The following is a 20,918-nucleotide window of genomic DNA, read 5'->3' on the forward strand; positions in this document are numbered from 1 at the left end:
GCTGTCACTTAGAGGAGGGCAGGGAGCTGCTCCTGTTGGCAGCAGAGGATAGGACTCACAATAATGGGTTTAAATTGCGGGTAGAAAGGTACCTGCTGGATATTGGGGGAAAATTTTCACAGTAAGAGTTCTTCAACAGTGGAATCGGCTACCTATGGAGGTGGTGAGCTCGCCCTCCCTGGCAGTCTTTAAGCAGAGGCTGTACAAACACCTGTCAGGGATGCTCTAGGCTGATCCTGCATTAAATGGGGTTGGACTAGATGGCCTGTATGGCCCCTTCCAACTCTGTGGTTCCATGATTCGGCCCACAACCATAGGCCGGGTGGAACAACTCCGCTTTGCAGGCCCTACGGAATTGTTTGAGATCCCGCAGGGCCCTGGTCCCACTGGAAAGGGAGTTCCTCCAGGCCGGAGCCAGAGACGGAAAAGCCCTGGACCTGGTCGAGGACAGCCGGGACACACTTGGGACCGGGGACCACCAGCGGATTAGTATCTGCCGAACGCCAACTTTGTGATTCCCTGATTCGGAAATGCTTACGTGACTAGCGAGCCCCGGGGTGCGTGAGGGCGTGCGGTGCTGCTCCTCGGCGTGGCTCTCAAGTCCTGCCTTTTGCTGCTTTTCTCAGGACCACAATGCTGCCACTCCTTCATCTGTGTCTTTGTCCAGTTTCTCATCCTGAGGCTCATGGGCCGCACAGTCACTGCCGTCGTCATGACTTTCATCTTTCAGATGGTAAGCGGATCCCCTTCCCTCCGCATCTCCAGCGTGGTGCAGTGGTTAAGAGCGGTGGTTTGGAGTGGTGGACTCTGACCTGGAGAACCAGGTTTGATTCCCTGCTCCCCCACGTGAGCAGTGGAGGCTAATCTGGTGAACTGGATTTGTTTCCCCGCTCCCACACGCGAAGCCAGCTGGGTGACCTTGGGCTAGTTGCACTCTCTCGGCCCCACCTACCTCACAGGGTGTCTGTTGTGGGAAGGGGGAGGGAAGGTGATTGTAAGCTGGTTTGATTCTTCCTTAAGTAGTAGAGAACGTCGGCATATAAAAACCAACTCTTCTTCTTCTTCTGGGAATCTGTCCTTGCCCACTTCTGCAAGCGCTGCATGAAACCTTGAGGCAGGAAGGCGGGTGGGGTGCGGAAAGTTGCCTGGGGAGCAACGTATTACTCTGGCTGCTGTCTTTCAGACATATCTGATGGCCGGCTACTACTTCACCGCCACAGAGCACTATGACATCAAATGGACTATGCCGCACTGTGTCTTGACTCTCAAACTGATTGGTAAGTCTGCTTTATTTTTATTTTTTTGAGCCGCAGATTCTTTCCTGCCCTAAAATCTTGCAGCTTAGGTGGGAATGTCTGTGTGTCGACGCTGGAGATCTCAAAGTGTTCTTCCCTCTCTGTTTTTTTTTAAATATTTAGTTGTATTTGGATATTGCTCTTCCTTAGAGGATGATCAGAGCAGCACCCGTTCCTTCCACTCTGGCACTGATCAGATCCTCACCTGCTTCGCTTGCAGTCCTTGGTACTCTCCTTCGGTCTGCTTCCACAAACACTTAATCATGCCAGCGTGGTGTAGTGGTTAAGAGTGGTGGTTTGGAGCAGTGGACTCTGATCTGGAGAACCGGGTTTGATTCCCCACATGAAGCCAGACCTTGGGCTAGTCACACTCTCTCAGCCCCACCTACCTCACAGGGTGCCTGTTGTGAGGAGGGGGAAGGGAAGGTGATTGTAAGCCAGTTTGATTCTCCCTTAACAGGTAGAGGAAGTCAGCATATAAAAACCAACTCTTATTCTACTTTTTTCTAGGTTTGGCCTTAGATTACTATGATAGCAGGAAGGATGTGGTAAGTGAATGCATTTTCCCCCTCTTCCTCTTTAATCAGGAAGTAAAAAAAAAACCTGAATTCAGGAGAGTAACATGGAAGCTAAAATTATGTGCGGGTGTGTAAAGTGCTGACAAGCTGCCGCTGACTTATGGTGACCTCAGCAAGGGGCTTTCAAGGCAAATGAGAAGCAGAGGTGGTTTTCCATCGCCTTCCATTGCAGAGTTGGTGGTCTCTCTTCCAAGTACCGACCCTGCTTAGCTTCCGAGATCTGATTATACCATGCTGCCTTCCCTCCGACTAAAATTATAGCCACTAGGAACACATGAACACATGAAGCTGCCTTATACCGAATTAGACCCTTGGTCTGTCAAAGTCAGTATTATCTACTCAGACCGGAAGCGGCTCTCCAAGGTCTAAGGTGGAGGCCTTCACATCACCTACTTGCCTAGTCCCTTTAACTGGAGATGCTGGGGATTGAACCTGGGACCTTCTGCATGCCAAGCAGAGGCTCTACCACTGAGCCACGGCTCTTCCACTGAGCCACAGTCACTCGTCCAAGTGACTGAAGGGCAAAGACTGCAGGTGGTAGCGGGGTGCTTTAAGGAAAAGACAATGAATAATAGAGCTGTTAAAACGTTCTTCACAAAATATGCTACCTGTACATGTGACTGTTAGGCTATCCCCAGATTACTGCGAGAGATGGACGTGTTAACTCTTAGCCATGTGGACTGTTTGATAAGCTGGCACAAGCACATTTGTGAAGAGCTGGGACAGAGTCTTAGGTTGGGATTGGGCAGACTAATGTCATCAGCTGATACACCCTCGAGCTTATTCTGGCTCCCACTGTGCCAGTCCTTGTGTCAGTATTCATTCGCTAGGGTTCAAGGGAGCAAAGGTAGGATCTCAGGGGAGGGGCCGTGGGTCAGTGGTAGAGCATCTGCTTGGCATGCAGAAGGTCCCAGGTTCAATCCCCGGCATCTCCAGTTAAAGGGACCAGGCAAGTAGGTGATGTGAAAGACCTCTGCCTGAGCCCCTGGAGAGCCACTGCCGGTCTGAGTAGACAATACTGACTTTGATGGACCAAAGGTCTGATTCAGCATAAGACAGCTTCATATGTTCATGTGCTCATTTCATCCAAAGACAGAGATAGCAAAGAGGAATTTTTAAAAAACTATATTTTATTGTTTTGTAAAGAAAGGTACAGAAGGAAAGAGGGATAAGGGTAAAAGTAAGAATATCCAACATACAAATATAGGTCAGTCAGGCTACATTGCCCTGCTTTTCTGCATTTATAATCAAGTATTTGTTCTAATTATTAAATAGAGAAAGAATATTTGAGCTAATATATAATCTAAAAGTTATCACCTTATAAAATTATTAAACATATCAAATATCTCCACTATATCTCTGTCGTCAAAGTTATTTATCTGTGTTTATACCTCTGCATTCGTTCATTTATTATCTAGACATAGAAATTAGATTGGATATAAATTAGATATCGTTACTGTTGATCGGTCTCTACTTTCTTAGTCTATTTTTTGTTAGTATTAAACCTCAACATATTTATAAAATAATTTCCACCTTTCATAATACGTCTCGTAGTTTATATCGTAGCTTGTATTTATCGTGTTGGTCATTTTTGCCATAGCAGCATATTCCATCAATTTTTCTTTCCATTCTTCTACATCCGGGATAAGTGGTTGTTTCCATTTCCTTGGCAGAACTATTCTAGGGGCGGCTGTAGCATACTTAAATAGGTCTTTTAGTTGCGGAGGCAATTTTGATGGTGTACTACCTAACAGCATGTTCTTAGGATCTAATGGGAATTTCTGCTGAAGCATCTTTTGCCAAGAGGAATTTGAGACTCAAAGACACAGCACTCCAAATGGCTGGAAGTCTTAATGCTTGGGGAAGGATTCTTAGGAGTCTTGATAGTAGATGCTAATAGCTATTTGTTTTACGATACAGGAGGCCCTCACCCCAGAACAACAGCGATTTGCCGTACGGGGAGTTCCTACGTTACTGGAGGTCTCTGGCTTCTCCTTTTTTTATGGTGCCTTCATGGTGGGGCCTCAGTTCTCGATGACACAATATCATGACCTGGTAAAGGGCGAGTTGACCGACGTCCCGGGCCAAAGACCCAACAGGTAATCTCCCAACAGGTAATCCCCCAGCGCCGTTTACTGGAGCTGTCCTCGCGGAGGATGTTATCATAGCGTTGGAAGGGACCACCAGGGTCGTCTAGTCCAACCTCTCCTGCTTTGTGCAGGGGGTTAGACTAGATGACCCTGGTGGTCCCTTTTCAGCTCTTTCTTTTATTAAAAATATGGCTGACAGCCAAACATATACAGAAAACTATTTCCAACAGCCCAAACAAATAAAAATACAATAAAACAAGAGTGATCCTATAACAGTGCTACACAAATTGATCCTTAAAACACTTGCTATGACAAATCTGTTTTTAGTCTATCGTGAAGTTATTTGTAGCAACTTCACCAAACAAATTTTGCCAGATTTTAATAGCGGCGGCATAAAACTTAGCAGTGTCGACAGAGACCCTCGGCTTTTCATTCATGAGCAGCTTTTTAGCCCAGGGCGCATCCGAGTGGCCTGGAAGTTTATTTTCCCAGGACGGAATAAATTTAGCACCAATCTCCTTATAAAATGGACAACGAATAAGAACATGCTCCAGAGTTTCCACACACACCCATACCACACGGGCATACTCTCTCTGAGATAGGTATCCTTTTGCGTCTCCCCTCCAGCACTGCTGAAGGGAGGGCTGAGCATCTCGCTAATGAGAAAGCCCTTCTAAGGCTGTTAAACTCCAGAGAGAGAAAAATATGCGGCAGGGGCAACAGTAAATCTAGTTTTGTCTGGAGATAGAAAAGTAGGGTGTCCTCCCTACATCCAGCTGCCGCTCAATATCCTTCACTCTTTGGCTGTTTATGCTTGGTAATTAGCAGCGCATTCCAGGATAAAGTGCCCTGCATATTTTTTTTGATTTGCCGTCACTGCGAAGCTGGTGCATACCTGCTTCGCATTTCTTAAGAGCCCCTTTAACGCGACCTTTTGTATTTGCTCCGCCCCCGCACCGAAGCATTTACTGAAGGAACCATGAAAAATCACAGCTGCGGGCTTAGCTATGCAAACGACCGTTGCTAATGGCGATGCAAACGAAGGAGCAGGAGAGGGGGGGTTGAATGTGTTTGACTTCCTCCTCTTACATCGGGACCGTGAATAGTCATTTTAAAGGGTGGATTTTAAAAAGCAGCTTTGAGCGAGCCTCAAAATCGACCCTGCATAAATGGCCTATGTCTCACCATTTGCTTGGCTTGATATCCCTTCCAACTCTATGATTCTATCTGGGCAGTATGATGCTTTTCTAGCATCACTCTGGAGCACGGCTCATCAATGTGACTTGGGGCGGGGGGGGTCATGCATTTCAACTTTGAAGTATACCGAGATTGTCCGTTTGTGGCACAACGCCACCCCACTCCCCATTATTTTGAAACACTCCACGACCTGGTCTGAATTTCTTTTCTGACATGTCCATTTCAGCTTTGTACCTGCTCTGAAGCGCCTGGTTCTGGGCCTCTTTTTCTTGGTAGTCTACACTGTACTGGGTCCGTATATCTCTGACGAATACTTCGGCTCTGACGATTACGCGGTAAGTAGCGCTAGACCGAAAGAAGCACTAACTTCAGGTAGGGAAGAATAAAAAATATTGAAGTCATTGTTAGAATTTGTAAAACTTCAGAACGAGAACACAGAAGGCAAACCTTAGCTTATTCCTGTATGGCGGTTTAGAGTGACAAACTAATATACTGAGTTTGGAATAATGAGGTGTTTTATGGCACCTTAAAGTCCAGTTAGTCAGACACATGAAGACCCCAAGTCCTTGTGGATCTGTTGAAGTGGACTCTGCTCATGCCATAATAAACGAGTTTTGAGGTACCCCAAGATAGATAGAATAATAAATCCCTGCTTTTAAGTTTCAGCCATTACTTAACCTACGTAATTAAACAGATTATACGTTATTAATTCCGTCTACCCGGCATTTTATAACTACTCTAGTCAGAGTTAATATTCCCATTTGATATACTCTACTATAATCTGCTATAAACAATTAAAGATTCAATTGAGCATAATCAAAGTAGGTAAAGGTAGTCCCGTGTGCAACCCATTCCTGACCCATGGGGTGACGTCACATCCCGACGTTTCCTAGGCAGACTTTGTTTACAGGGTGGTTTGCCAGTGCCTTCCCCAGTCATCTGCACTTTGCCCCCAAGCAAGCTGGGTCTTCCTTTTACCGACCTTGGAAGGATGGAAGGCTGAGTCAACCTTGAGCCGGCTACCTGAACCCGACTTCCGTCGGGATCGAACTCAGGTCGTGAGCAGAGCCTTTGACTGCAGTACTGCAGCTTGCCACTCTGCTCCACGGGGCTCACTAATCAAAGTAAGGCTTCCCTTTTTTCTGAAATTCTCCCATAGGTCTTCTACTTAACAGATAGGAGAGCATTGCCATCACCGCGTATTCGGCCATTCTCTTTCTCCATTTTTCCAACTCGGGGATTTCCTCTTGCTTCTGCATCGAAACCCGACATGCTGAAATTAACATGGCCGTAACTGGCCATCTCTGGACTCTCCTTAATGCTTGCAGTACAACTCTCACTTGGCTTATTTGCTCTCTTCTTTGCAGGAGCAGCCGTTCTGGTTCCGTTGCCTTTATATATTGATCTGGGGCAAGGTGATACTCTACAAGTATGTTACCTGCTGGCTGGTCACAGTAAGTCTGGAGTCTAGATGTGTGCCATACACTGTCTCTTCCATAGAATCATAGAGTTGGATGGGAACACCAGGGTCATCTAGTCCAAACCCCTGCACAATGCAGGAAATTCACAACTACCTCCCCCCACCCCCCACCCCCAGTGACCCGTACTCCATGCCCAGAAGAAGGCCAAGATGCCCTCCCTTTCATCATCTGCCTAAGGTCATAGAACCAGCATTGCTGCAGATGGCTATCTAGCCTTCTGCTTAATAACCTCCAGGGAAGGAGAGCTCACCACCTCCCGAGGACGCCTGTTCCACTGAGGAACCACTCTAACTGTTTAGAAAATCCTTCCTGATGTCTAGATGGAAACGCTTTTGATTTAATTTCAACCCGTCGGTTCTGGTCCCGACCTTTCTGGGGCCTCAGAAAACAACTCGGCACCATCAGCTGGGAAAGGCCGGGTGTGTGCGGTTGGAGGAGCGGCGTCGCGTGAAACCATGTGCGGCTCTGCTTGCAGGAGGGCGTCTGCATCCTCACGGGCCTCGGGTACAACGGGAAGGACGAGGCGGGGCGGGCGAAATGGGACGCTTGCGCCAACATGAAAATCTGGCTGTTTGAGACGACACCTTACTTCACGGGGACCATCGCCTCCTTCAACACCAACACCAATGCCTGGGTCGCCCGGTAAGCCGCCGTCATTCTCTCGGGTCTCTGCAGAAACGTTTTGTAGCCCAGGTGGGGCAGAAGAGGCCTTGTGAGGGAAAGGGAAGTTCAGATATTGCACAAGTACCCCAAAATAAGTCCTGACCATGTTTTTGGAAAATGTTTTTAACCTTTATTGCCGGGTAGAGAGGTTTGAAAGTGTGTGTGTTTTGGGGTGGGTGGGTTAATGGCCTGGTAAAATCTCCATTGTTGAAGAAAGCCCAGGAGGCTTTTCAGGATTGGAGGAGCATGCCTATTATACGAGGTGCTGTGGAACACAGGCAGGACAATGCTGCTGCAGTCGTCTTGCTTGTGGGCTTCCTAGAAGCACCTGGTTGGCCACCGTGTGAACACGATGGGCCTTGGTCTGATCCAGTAGGACCCTTGCTGGTCAAATGACTGTAAATAAACTGAACTGATCCAGCAGGGCCTTTCTTATGAGCATGTCTATTATATTAGGTGCTGTGGAACACAGGCAGGATAAAGCTGCTGCAGTCGTCTTGCTTGTGGGCTTCCTAGAGGCACCTGGTTGGCCACTATGTGAACAGACTGCTGGACTTGGTCTGATCCCACAAGGCCTTTCTTATGAGCATGCCTATTATATTAGGTGCTGTGGAACACAGGCAAGATTATGCTTAGGGTTGCCAACCTCCAAGTACTAGCTGATAAGAGATCCGTTCACCTGGAGAAATATCTGCTTTGGCAATTGGACTCTATGGCAGTGAAGTCCCTCCCCTAGAATCCTAAAGGTGCTTACCTGGGAGAAACCCCAACTGCACACTGGGGATCTTATTTCTGAGGAGACCATACAAAAAATAAGCAAAATCTATTCACTTGCGTTGGATTCAGCCATTTTATTTTCTTAGCAAAGGCCTTGATGCAGAATTTTGTTCTTGTGCACATAGTTCTGTCTGCAGGCATGGATATCAGGAACAGGGCTTTATTTCATGAAATACGTTGGGCGCTTTTCACAAAAGAGGAATAAAACAAGAACTACTATATGTATCTGATAGCAAAAAATAAGCAGCAGCAAACGAGGCAAAGACGACCAGGAATCCTAAATGTAGCTACCTGAAACGAAAAGCTTTCTGATGCAGAGGCAAACATGTCTTTTAGTCTCTTGCCTTGAAAAGCTTTCTGGCCCTATAAAATTTCCGAAAATATGGGGCTAAGCAGACTTCTCAAAGGATGGCATTCCAGACCTCCCACACAGTTCCTGAGAAGACCCTGCCATGTAGGGTTGCCAGGTCCCTCTTCACCAACGGTGGGAGGTTTTTGGGGCAGAGCCTGAGGAGGGTGGGGTTTGGGGAGGGGAAGGAGTTCAAAGTCATAGAGAACAATTGCCAAAGCAGCCATTTTCTCCAGGTGAACTGATCTCTATCGGCTAGAGATCTCCAGCTAATACCTGGAGGTTGTCCTCCTGACATGGCAGTAGGGTTGCCATCTCCTCAAGTTAGTTGTGCAGTGGTTAAGAGCGGTGGACTCTAATCTGGTGCACCAGGTTGGTTTCCCCACTCCTCCACATGAAGCCAGCTTGGTGATCTTGGGCTAGTCACAGCTCTCTTCGAGCTCTCTCAGCCCTACCTACCTCACAAGGTGTCTGTTGTGGGGAGGGGAAGGTGATTGTAAGCTGGGTTGATTCTTCCTTGAGTGGTGGAGAAAGTTGGAATATAAAAAACAACTCTTCTTCTTTGAGCATGAAGCAGGTTCTCTTCTTTGATCTTTTTCGGGGGAGATTCATAAGGGAGAAGAGTCTCAGTTCTAATTCTTTGTTCTGTACTATGGAACTGTGGGCAAGTTCCTTGGGGCCATTTAACGAGGCATTCTACTCACAGTTGACAGTATTGTCTGACTGCAATGCACCTCTAGAATAGATTATATGTCTGTCTTCTCCACGCAGAGGCCTTTTACCTATACTACTTCACCTGAAAGGGGTGAGAACAGACCTGGCAAAATCTTTTTTTTTTAATCATTTTATTAAATTTATTGTTAACAAAGTTACAATAAACAAATTAAAGAAAAAGGGGGAAATGAAAAAAACAAACAGAAAAAAACCTTCTATTTTCGTTTGTATTGAATATAAATCTAAAGAAATCACAACCTGTTCTCTAGCTACATATACAAAATTTTAAAAATTCTTACAACTAAAAAAATCAAACTTTTCTCTATCATACCTACATTCTTATTCTTCTACTCTTCAAACCCACAAATCATCAACTCGTTCTTTTCTGTATTACACAAAAAGTTCATAAATGGTTTCCAATTTCCACAAACTTAGGTAAGTTATTTTCTCTGATCAAAGTAGTCAATTTGGCCATTTCCGCTAATTCTAACATCTTGACAAGCCATTCTTCTACTGTAGGTATATATGGATGTTTCAGTTTTTGCGCATATAATATTCTTGCTGCTGAAATCATATAAAATAGCAAACATCCATATTTTTTTCTGACTATCCATAAAACCAAAAAACATCCATTTCTGGTTTCATTTGTATATTAACCTTCAAAATCTTCGTATTTTGGTCACATTATGAGAAGACAGTCATGATAGGAAAAACTGAGGGCAGCAGGAAAAGACGAAGACCCAACAAGAGATGGACTGACTCTATAAAGGAAGCCACAGCACTCAGTTTGCAAGATCTGACCAAGACTGTCAAAGATAGGACATTTTGGAGGACATTGATTCATAGGGTCTCCATGAGCTGGAAGCAACTTGACGGCACTTAACACACACACAATTATGACCAAATTGTGACCTGGCACAATCTTAGCATTTCAGAGCAGTAGTGGCAGATGACCGAAATGGGGGCTGCGATTTTTAAAGAATCTCTCCCGGCGTGAGACATGTACCGCGCTACTAAAGAGTGGCACGGACAGAGGCACTACGTTTCCTCTAAAGAGGGCGACTTCTCTACACCTCCCATGGATAGTGAAAGACCACCTCCTTGTGAAGGGGGGGAACATCCCAGGCAGAGCTGAAGCCCAGCATCTCTCTGGTAGAAATTATGCTGCAGCGTAACTTTCTGTCTGCGTGCATTCCTTTGGGGAACATGCACATGTTCGTGGCCAGAAACCAAAAAGCAGAAATGTCAAAACCCGATGGAGAACTTGCATGCGGTTTTTCTCAAAAAGGTAAAAAGCCAGCTTCTCAGAAACTAGACTTCCTTTCCCTAAAAAGGAAAATGATTTCAGCCACACGGACAGCGATAACGGTGAGCAATTACCTCATAGAATCATAGAGCTGGAAGGGACCACCAGGGTCATCTAGTCCAACCTTCAACAATGCAGGACATTCACAACTACCTCCCCGCCCACACCCCCAGTGATCCCTACTTCATGCCCGGAAGATGGCCAAGATGCCCTCCCTCTCATGATCTGCCTAAGGTCACAGAATCAGCATTGCTGACAGATGGTCATCTAGCCTCTGCTTAAAAACCTCCAGGGAAGAAGAGCTCACCACCTCTCTTCAGACCTTTTTGACCCGTTTCCGTAGCTTTGACTCTAACTTGCTGCTTGCTGAGTACCCAAGTTTGGGTGGGATAAATAAAATATATAGATAACAAAAATATAATTTATTTAAAGTGCTATGTCAAGATAAAAATTATTTAAAAAAACATTAAAACAGCAATATGGCATTTCCTAAGGTTGATATCTATAACCACATGGTTATAGGAAATGCCATTATGCTGTTTTAACATTTTTTAAATAATGTTTATGTTGACATAGCACCTTAAATAAATTATATTTTCATTATCTATATATTTTATTTAGCCCACCCGACCTTAGGTACCCAGCTTTTGTTTTCTAGGTTAGGTTTCATTCCCCTCTTTTTTTCTTCCGTTATAACTTGCCGGTCCCAGTGGCATTGTGTGTGTGTGTTAAGTGCCGTCAAGTTGTTTCCGACTCATGGCGACTCAATGTCCTCCAAAGTGTCCTATCCTTAACAGCCTTGCTCAGATCTTGCAAATTGAGGGCCATGGCTTCCTTCATTGAGTCAGTCCATCTCTTGTTGGGTCTTCCTCTTTTCCTGCTGCCCTCAAGCTTTCCTAGCATGACTGTCTTTTCCAGTGACTCTTGTCATCTCATGAAGTGACCAAAATACGATAGCCTCAGTTTAGTCATTTTAGCTTCTAGGGTCAGTTCAGGCTTGATTTGATCTAGAACCCACTGATTTGGGTTTGTTTTTGGCGGTCCAGGTTATCCATAACACTCTCCTCCAACTCCACGTTTCAAAGGAGTATACTTTCTTCCTGTCAACTTTCTTCATTGTCCAGCTTTCACACCCATACGCACATAGTAATAGGGAATACGATGGAATGGATTAACCTGATCTTGGTGGCCAGTGACACATCCCAGCGGCATTACTAACCTGCAATATCCCCTCGTGACAGTCCTGCTTTTTCAGGCTGCTGGGGCAGCCGTCGGATTAAACTGCTTTGTTCTCCCCGCCCCCAACAGCTACATCTACAAACGACTGAAGTTCCTGGGGAATAAGCTACTGTCACAAGCCATATCTTTGCTTTTCCTGGCCATCTGGCACGGGCTGCACTGCGGTTACCTGGTGTGCTTCCAGATGGAGTTCCTGATCGTCATCGTCGAAAGACAGGTGAACCACTGGAAAGGGCGGGGCCAACCGATCTGCAGCCGATCACCAGGAAGGACGTGGAAGAGCTTCTTTCTTGAGCGATAACTGTTCTGCAAGCTTCCTCGGTGACACGTCAGGCAGTAGTTCAGCATACTACTGCCCATGTGGTGTAGTGGTTAAGAGCAGTGGTTTGGAGTGGTGGACTCTGATCTGGAGAGCCGGGTTTGATTTCCTGCTCCTCCACGTGAGCTGCAGACGCTAATCTGGTGAACTAGATTTGTTTCACCACTCCTGCACATGAAGCCTTCTGGGTAACCTTGTGCTAGTCACAGCTCTTAGCGCTCTCTCAGTCCCACCTACCTCACAGATTGTCTGTTATGAGGAGGAGGTGATTGTAAGCCGGTTTGATTCTTCCTTAACTGGTAGAGAAAGTCAGCAAATAAAAACCAACTCTTCTTCCTCATTGCTGCAAGCTTGCAATTGGTGGGCCAGGCAACTGGATCCTTAGTTGACTGAGAGCCAATTTGTCCCGCAGGCTAAGAATTTGTTTTGGAGTCCCTTCCCCCCCACCATTTATGTTAGTGGAATAGGGAGGCAGTGTGACCATACCCAGCATTAGTAAAATATCCTGCGTTTCTCAGCCTATCATGCGATTGTATATTTAAATTTAATGAAGCAATCATATGGCTCTACCATACTGAACTAATGAACATCCTTTGACAACCCTGCGAATCGGACTCTGAGCCAATTTATACGGAGAGCTTTCACTGTAGAATGTAATTCCATTAAGAAATCTGAAAGCGAAGTCATTTCAAATGGTACCCTGTAACAAGAGTTCTTTTTCCTTCAGGTTATCAGTCTGGTACGAGACAGCCCGCTGCTGAACAAGTTAACTTCAGTCACCATCTTGCGGCCTCTCTTCTATTTTCTTCAGCAGTTTATCCATTGGATGTTTATGGGATATTCTCTGGTGCCATTTTGCCTTTTCACTTGGGAAAAGTGGCTCAAGGTACGGAGGGACTTCAGATTCTCCGTGGGGAAGGGATGGTCTCTCATCCCCTTCTGTGCTGAGAAAGGGGTAGTGAGGGAGAAACAGCAAGCTGTCTAGCACTGACTTCCCCCTCTGTGCTTTCCTTTGCAGGTATACCAGTCTGTTTATTTTTTAGGCCATGTGTTGTTTTTCACACTACTCTTTGTGTTGCCTTTCGTCCGAAAAGTACTCGTGCCACAGAAAGAGAAGTTAAAGAAAGCCGAGTAACAACCAAAAGGTGAGTGTTGGTGGGCAGCGCCCCCCCTCAGAGGGAGGGGCCATTTTCTGGGCATGGAGTATGGGTCACTGGGGGTGAGCTGGGGAGAGGTAGTTGTGAATTTCCTGCATTGTGCAGGGGGTTGGACTAGATGACCCTGGTGGTCCCTTCCAACTCTATGAGTATTGGACTAAGAATGCAGCACAGCAGCTCTCATGTCAATGTTTGCTTTTCTTTGCTTCCCCCCCTTCAGATTGTACCACGTGTGCATTTGTCGTGGGGAATACAGAAGCATCAGCTGCCAAACTTACTGCGTCCAAGCCTTGTCTGAGTAACAGAGGGAGGAAAGAGAGCACAGGGGCTGCGACCCCCCCAGGAGGAGGGGGAATGGGCTGCAGGTTCCTCCGCCCCCCCTCTTACATGTTGCCTTATCTCTTGACTTCTCCCCGTGGACACTCCAGTTTTTTGGGAAATGTCAGACGATTGTAAAGCACTCGACGCAGCCGCCATCTGGGAACTGAGCCACCGCTTGACTTTTTCTACCTTCCAATTCTGCTAGATAAAATTGCTCCCAGTTGGTTTTTCACTCGTGCCTGCGCTGCTTTTTTCCCCACTTCAGCTTCTTCCTCCTTTGGGGCTGTTTTCTCACAGCTAATGGAACAAAGGACACTAGTCCGTAATACTTCGACACGGTATTGCGGCAAACTGTTCCTGATCATCCTCTCTCCCATGCTATGGGCATAAACTAGGGCTGTCCCTGTGTCTTAACAGCAGCCCCCACCCTAGAACAGAGGTTGCCCCCCAATGTGGTTGCCCACTAAGTGTTTTTAGAAAGCGGGCAGGGCTGAGGGGTACTTCTGCCCAGCAAAGCCTTTGGCAGCAGAGACCACCACAGCACGAGGACCATCACCGTGTGCCTTAAGGTCAGCTGCGGCAGCCTGTAGGCTCAAAATGGTTGGGGGAACCCTGCCCTAAAACCTAGCTGGTGAAACTCTTCCTGGCAGAGTCGATAGGAACAATTTCATCTACTGTAAGTAGACTAGGATAGCAACTCCCACACTCCTGTTGCAGTTTTGCAGGACAGAAAGCCTTGAACACATCAGTCATTGCCTTAAAGGAGAAGAACCCCAAGGGATGAGAATTCTCATGTCACTACAAGCTGCTGCATAGCTATCCTGTCTAGTCAGCCAAGTTGTTCTGGGGGGTATGGCATTCTTGGTATTATGGGAGGCTAGGTGCTCTTTTTTTGTGGGGGGAGTATGCACACCTGCCAAAAATCAAGCCTGACTCAGATCAGCCAAGGCTTAACATTGAAACAGTCCTCTAGCTGCTCAAGAAGTTGGATTCCTACCAATCTCAAATGTTTATTTGCCACAAAACATAAAAGACTATCTGAACTCCCACAGGGAGGGGATGCAACAGGTAGAACCCTGCAACACACTCTAACTCCACAACCTGGAGTTATCACACTGAGTTCGACGGCACAAAAGCCACACGAGTGAGAGTTCACACCACTCCCCACATCTCCTCGAAAGCGGTGGTGATCTTAGCGCAAGTCAAGGCAGCAGAGAGTGGATAGTTGCTGATTGAGATGGTCTTCTCTGTGTAGTCCACGTTCATCTGGGAAAAGAAAAAACGCTGTCATCTACCACCAGTGCCTTCTAGGGAAAGTGGTTTGCTATTGTGATACTCAATTCTTCACCAATCTGATTCTAGAAGGATTGTCATCTACACCATGAAACAAGTGCCTTTTTTTTCTACACCCACACTCCGACCAGGTAGCATGACTGCTAGTGGAAAAATACTTTCAGTAAAAAAGTCACAGCCACTCAACCCAAGCATAAGCCCTGTAAAGCAAGCCTGTATTTGCCTATCTTACAAGTAGTAGTCTTACTACTAGTAAAAATGGATACTAGTCATAACGCGCACCTATTCTCTCCAGGATCAGAGGAGCATGCCTATTAGATGCTTTCGAACACAGGCAGGATAATGCTGCTGCAGTTTTGCTTGTGGGCTTCCTGGAGGCCCCTGGATGGCCACCGTGTGCACAGGCTGCTGGACTTGATGGGCCTTGGTTTGATCCAGCAGGGCCATTCTTATGTTCTTACGAAAGGTCAGACACTGTGAGATGTCACTGGGGAAAGTGCCCGGGGTCAAGCCCACATGGTAACAGTAATTGCCTCCCAACAAACAGACCCAGTGGGCATATGTGCTCCTTACCGAGCCGTGGGCAAAAGCTCCCACAACGATGGCCATGGGATCTGTGGGAGGGACCAGGTCACGAACATCTGTCACAGTAGGAGCAGAGAAAGATGTGCCTAACTTCATGCAGCCCACAGGAAGATGATCAGACACTGGATTCTTAATCACCTACAGAAAAGAAAATACAGGATTAGCTTAGAAGCAAGTCATAGAGTTGGAAGGGACCACCAGGGTCATCTAGTCCAACCACCTGCACAATGCAGGAAATTCACAACTACCTCTCCCCCACTACCTCTCCCCACACCCTATTCCATGCCCAGAAGATGGGGAGGAAACCCTCCAGGATCCCTGGCCAATCTGGCCTGGAGGAAAATTGCTTCATGACCCCAAAGTGGTGAAGTAGAAACAAAACCAATCATTCTATGTACTAGCGGTAGCATTACCTTTAACAGCTTCTGAGGCCCATCAGCAGCTCTTACACTGAATTTATGCAGTAGTTGAACTAACGAGAGAGAGAGAGACATGGAGAGAAGATACTTTAGATCTGAGTTACTCAAAGGGATGCATCAAGACAGCAGACCAGAGAGATCTTTACCCTGCTGGTTTCTGATCAGTGAATACTTGGAACTTTGCTTTAAGAACTGGCCTACACTGAAGAATGAAACTGAACTCGCCAGGCAGACCTATGCCCTGTTAAATCACTGGCCATTCTAGCAGTGCCAGGCCTCCATTTAGAAAAGCCCCAAACAGTTCATATACCAGTAATGGTATGATTGCTTAAAGTTGAATGAAAGGCAGTACTCGGGGACAGGTAGCACCCTGTTGCCTCCAGCCTCTGCAGTCTGACAGGGTGGTGTAGTTGGAAGCTGCGCATTACCAATGAGCAGCCCTTCAAAGCCGCGTGCACTAGAAACTCCACCGAGTTATACTGATTCACTGGAGAGCTCCAGTCAAAAACGCAGCTTGTTTCTTCAAATCAAGTCTCTCGGCTCCCCTTATCTAGGGCCCTCTAGTAGGTTTTCCCCTCTCCAGCCTATTTCAGTTTCCTATTTCTTAGCTCAATACCTGTCTTCTCCTCCCAGTCGAAGCCTAGCTTCCCTCGCTGAAATGTTACTGCTTATCTGTTGTCTGTTGTTGATGCTTTTCCTTTTTCAGCAGAAGGGTTTTTTTAAGTATTCTGTGATGTGCCAGAGGTTCACTGACATTACATAAGAATATTAAGAAAGGCCATGCTGGATCAGACCAAGGACCATCAAGTCCAGCAGTCTGTTCACACAGTGGCCAACCAGGTGCCTCTAGGAAGCCCACAAAAAAGGCAACTGCAGTAGCATTGCCCTGCCTGTGTTCCACAGCACCTAATATAATAGGCATGCTCCTCTGATCCTGGAGAGAATAGCTTTGCATCATGACTAGTATCAATTTTTACTTGTAGCCATGAATACTCCTCTCCTCCATGAGCATGTCCACTCCCCTCTTCAACCCTTCCAAGTTGGCAACCATCACCACCTCCTGGGGCAGGATGTCCCACAGTTTAACTATGCGTTGTGTGAAGAAATACTTCCTTTTATCTGTTTTGAATCTCTCACCCCCCAGCTTCAGCAGATGACCCCACGTCCTAGTATTATGAGGGAGAAAAGCTTCTCCCTGTCCTCATCATGCATAATTTTAATAGATCTCTTTCATGTCTCCCCTTAACCGCCTTCTTTCTAAGCTAAACAGCCCTAACTACTCCTCATAGGGCAGTTGCTCTAGTCCACTGATCATTTTGGTTGCTCTGAACAAGGTTGTGGTCATAATCTGGAAAACACGTGCGCCTTTTTCAGTCGCTGCACAGCGCCCAGGTGCAATGCAGCTTCAGCCCCTCCAAGTCCTGTAGTTTGCATAATGATCTGCACCAGCAGGCCTGAGATAAGGGGTCAGCGAACAAACCAGAGGAGGTACAATATGGGAGACGCTACTGGTTCAGTGCGCCACAACCCCATCTATAAGAAAAGAACAGCTATGTCAAGAATGACCAAAGAACATACAGAACTCTGTAGACTGGATTTGCTGGCCTAGACCATCCCTCCTTTTCTCTCCCAGTCATGACGTTTTATTTAGCGAAAAGGAGGCTTGGGTTTCAGCCCTCTTACCCATAAGGCCACAGAAACGATCAAAAGTCCGAGGGATTCTTGTCTGAGGGTTGACTTCGATTAGGACATTCTTCTCTGTGTGGATATAAACCTGGAGGAGACCGGCCCGATTCAGGGGACTGTCCATGAGCATCAGGAGGCTCTGGAGAGAAAGAGGCAAACGAGATTCAGCTGCCAAAAAAGGAAACGCAGAAGTAAAACTGGACAGAAGGTTTGAACGTAGCCCAGGGTGTGAAATGGCAGCATCTGGGAGAAACCATGGTGCTAAGCACCCCCAATAAAAACAGCAAAGGCCATGAGCATTTAGGAATGTCTTGGATTCAAGACAAATAGAATTACCAGTGGCAGAAAAGAGCAAGAGTCCAGTAGCACCTTAAAGACTAACTTTCTGGCAGGATATCAGCTTTCGTGAGTCACAGCTCACTTCTTCAGAAAAGAGCAAGAGTCCATTAGCACCTTAAAGACTAACAAAATTTCTGGCAGGGTAGGAGCTTTCGTGAGCCACAGCTCACTTCTTCAGATACAGCTAGAATGTGATTCCACCTATCCTTAAGTAGAGACGAGTGAATTAGATACACAATGGCAATGTAAAATGTCAAAAGCAAGTAAATGACATAAGCAGGTGGGGTTGGATTAGGTATGATATGCAGAGAGGTAGTAAGTGTGGAGAAATCAGCATTGGTAATGAGACTGGAATCCCAGATCTCTATTAAGTCCCAGAGAATGCATAGTCTTGAGCTTCATTGTTAGTTGTAATTCAGCAGAATTACCAGTGCTATTTTTTGTGACTAAATTCCCATAGAACAGTTTCCCAGCTACTACTTTAACAATCCGGACACCGTGAGGGCTAGACTCACGGTCTGTAAGCAACCCAACTCCTTTCATTATACGCTAAGCACATACTTGATGGGTGATGTCTGGTCGAACACTTCCTGGGTCCCGGCCGTTCCGAAGCAGCACCGATTTATGCTTGTCGCAGTTCAGTAATTCATACGTTTTCCCAACCTGGAATTACGATAAGAAGGGAAACACTATCACAAATGTTAAATCTAATCCAGCACTTGACCTCCAGTAGGGGCCGGGGGTTTCAGAAGCTCACAAGCAGGCCAGGAAGGCAAAGCACCTCCCCTTTGGGGCTGCCTAGCCACGCCACCAGGAATTCAGATGTGTATCACTTCAGGGCACAGAGGGTGCTCTTAGCGATCATGACTTCAATGGTTGGCCTCTCCTCTGATCCAAGAGACAGCTGTGCAGCACCTGAGGACTCTGGACGACCCAGGTTCAAACCCTCAGTATTGCAGGATGGTCACTCAGCCTCACTTTCTCTCATAGGGCTGTGTGAACACGAAAGGGAAGCCCATGTTCCACAGCCTATGTTCCTTAAAAGAAAGATGGGCTAAAGTGCACTGTAGAGGTTCTGTGTAGGCTGCTCTGGCTAAGGACTATCTGTGGACCTGCTAACCTTCTTTTCAAATCTGTACAGGCCTTTAAAACAGCCTTCAGAAGCGTTTGGTCTACACACAAGTAGCAAAGGAAAGGGGGCAACAGCCTCAGGCTGCACTTTACCAGTACGGCTTTAGATGATAATAACATAAGAAAAGTCCTGCTGGATCATCAAGTCCAGCAGTCTGTTCACACAGCGGCCAACCAGGTGCCTCTAGGAAGCCCACAGACAAGACGACTGCAGCAGCATTATCCTGCCTGAGTTTCACAGCACCTAACATAATTATATGTAACACAATTATAATAAAAACATAAGAAAGGCCCTGCTGGATCGGATCAAGGTCCATCAAGTCCACAGTGGCCAACCAGGTGCCTCTAAGAAGCCCACAAACAAGATGACTGCAGCAGCATTATCCTATCTGTGTTCCACAGCACCTAATATAATTATATATAATACAATTATCATAAGAACATAAGAAAGGACCTGCTGGATCAGACCAAGGCCCATCAAGTCCAGCAGTCTGGTTCACATAGTGGCCAACCAGGTGCTTCTAGGAAGCCCACAAGCAAGATGACTGCAGCAGCATTATCCTGCCTGTGTTCCACAGCACCTAATATAAAAACGTATAATTATAATAAGAATATAAGAAAAGCCATGCTGGATCAGACCAAGGCCCATCAAGTCCAGCAGTCTGTTAGCACAATGGCCAACTAGGTGCCTCTAGGAAGCCCCCTAACAAGACGACTGCAGCAGCGCCATCCTGCCTGTGTTCCACAGCACCTAATATAACAGGCGTGCTCCTCTGATCCCAGAGAGAATAGGAATGCTTCATGATTAGTATCCATTTAGACTACTAGCCATGGATAATAGCATACCTATTATCTCCAGGATCAGAGGAGTATGCCTATTATATGCGGTACCGTGGAGCACAGGCGGGATGGTGCTGCTGCAGTCGTCTTGTTTGTGGGCTTCCTGGAGGCCCCTGGTTGGCCACTGTGTGAAGACCGTTGGCCTTGATGGGCCTTGGTCTGATCCTGCAAGGCTTTTCTTATGCTCTTATTGTAATTATATCATATATAATTATATTAGGTGCCGTGGAAGATAGGCAGGATAATGCTGCTGCGGTTGTCTTGTTTGTGGGCTTCCTGGAGGCCCCTGGTCGGCCACTGGGTGAACAGATTGCAGGACTGGATGGGCCTGGGTCTGATCCTGCAAGGCTTTTCTTATGCTCTTATTGTAATTATATCATATATAATTATATTAGGTGCCGTGGAAGACAGGCAGGATAATGCTGCTGCGGTCGTCTTGTTTGTGGGCTTCCTGGAGGCCCCTGGTCGGCCACTGGGTGAACAGACTGCTGGACTGGATGGGCCTTGGTCTGATCCAGCAGGGCTTTTCTTATGTTCTTACTATAATTATATTATATAGAATTATATTAAGTGCTGTGGAACACAGGCAGGACAACGCTGCTGCACTCGTCTTGTTTGTGGGCTTCCTGGAGGCCCCTGGTTGGCCCCTGTGGGAACAGACTGCTGGACTGGATGGGCCTGGGTCTGATCCAGCAGGGCTTTTCTTATGTTCTTACTATAATTATATTATATAGAATTATATTAGGTGCCGTGGAGCACAGGCAGGATGGTGCTGCTGCAGCCCTCTTGTTTGGGGGCTTCCTGGAGGCCCCTGGTTAGCCCCTGTGGGAACAGACTGCTGGACTGGATGGGCCCTGGTCTGATCCAGCAGGGCTTTCCTTATGACCTTAAGCTCTTTCTCTCCCCGCACCTTCACCGTCTCCAGCGACGCGCCCTCCAGGATCACCACCAGTCGCCGCTTCCCCCCCGCCCGGCGAAGGCCCGCGCCGCCTTTGGGCTCGGCCGCCTCTTCCCCGGCCGCCCGGGGCCGCTTCCTCGCGGGGGCCGCCATCTCGAACCCCGACCGATCCTCACGCTTCTCCCGGCGGCCGTCAAGACCCGCTCACTTCCGGTTCCACAACTCCTTCCGCCCTTAGCGT

General features: G+C 46.9%; 2 protein-coding genes across 2 annotated transcripts in view; one reads left to right on the plus strand and one right to left on the minus strand.

Annotated features, from left to right (window-relative positions):
- The window catches only part of LPCAT3 (lysophosphatidylcholine acyltransferase 3), a 28,332-nt gene extending 14,835 nt beyond the window's left edge, over window positions 1-13,497 (plus strand). The window contains exons 3-13 of the mRNA XM_056848307.1: window positions 627-733; window positions 1,184-1,277; window positions 1,806-1,843; window positions 3,794-3,972; window positions 5,387-5,495; window positions 6,528-6,614; window positions 7,117-7,283; window positions 11,759-11,906; window positions 12,736-12,894; window positions 13,027-13,153; window positions 13,386-13,497. Coding sequence (XP_056704285.1) covers window positions 627-733; window positions 1,184-1,277; window positions 1,806-1,843; window positions 3,794-3,972; window positions 5,387-5,495; window positions 6,528-6,614; window positions 7,117-7,283; window positions 11,759-11,906; window positions 12,736-12,894; window positions 13,027-13,143 — 1,205 coding nt within the window. The 3' untranslated portion in view covers window positions 13,144-13,153; window positions 13,386-13,497. The remainder of the gene's footprint in view (window positions 1-626; window positions 734-1,183; window positions 1,278-1,805; window positions 1,844-3,793; window positions 3,973-5,386; window positions 5,496-6,527; window positions 6,615-7,116; window positions 7,284-11,758; window positions 11,907-12,735; window positions 12,895-13,026; window positions 13,154-13,385) is intronic.
- A 986-nt stretch (window positions 13,498-14,483) lies between these two features.
- EMG1 (EMG1 N1-specific pseudouridine methyltransferase) lies at window positions 14,484-20,830 on the minus strand. Its single transcript, XM_056848660.1, has 6 exons — window positions 20,690-20,830; window positions 18,370-18,471; window positions 17,467-17,608; window positions 15,778-15,836; window positions 15,353-15,502; window positions 14,484-14,752 (listed from the first exon to the last, which is right to left on the minus strand). The coding sequence occupies exons 1-6, from the start codon at window positions 20,828-20,830 to the stop codon at window positions 14,639-14,641; spliced, it is 708 nt and encodes a 235-aa protein (XP_056704638.1). The 3' UTR covers window positions 14,484-14,638.
- Between the last annotated feature and the right edge of the window lie 88 nt (window positions 20,831-20,918).

The sequence above is a fragment of the Euleptes europaea genome, chromosome 4 (genome assembly GCF_029931775.1).
Source record: "Euleptes europaea isolate rEulEur1 chromosome 4, rEulEur1.hap1, whole genome shotgun sequence".
NCBI lineage: Eukaryota > Metazoa > Chordata > Lepidosauria > Squamata > Sphaerodactylidae > Euleptes > Euleptes europaea.

What these genes read in the sequence shown, in the direction of transcription:
- EMG1 (XM_056848660.1), bottom strand. Translation starts at nt 20,830, where the DNA reads ATGGCGGCCCCCGCGAGGAAGCGGCCCCGGGCGGCCGGGGAAGAGGCG. An exon ending in TCGTTTCTGTGGCCTTATGG is followed by an intron (nt 15,837 to 17,466) that starts GTAAGAGGGCTG and finishes CTCTCTCGTTAG; the next exon opens with TTCAACTACTGCATAAATTC. An exon ending in GGCCTCAGAAGCTGTTAAAG is followed by an intron (nt 15,503 to 15,777) that starts GTAATGCTACCG and finishes TCTTTTCTGTAG; the next exon opens with GTGATTAAGAATCCAGTGTC.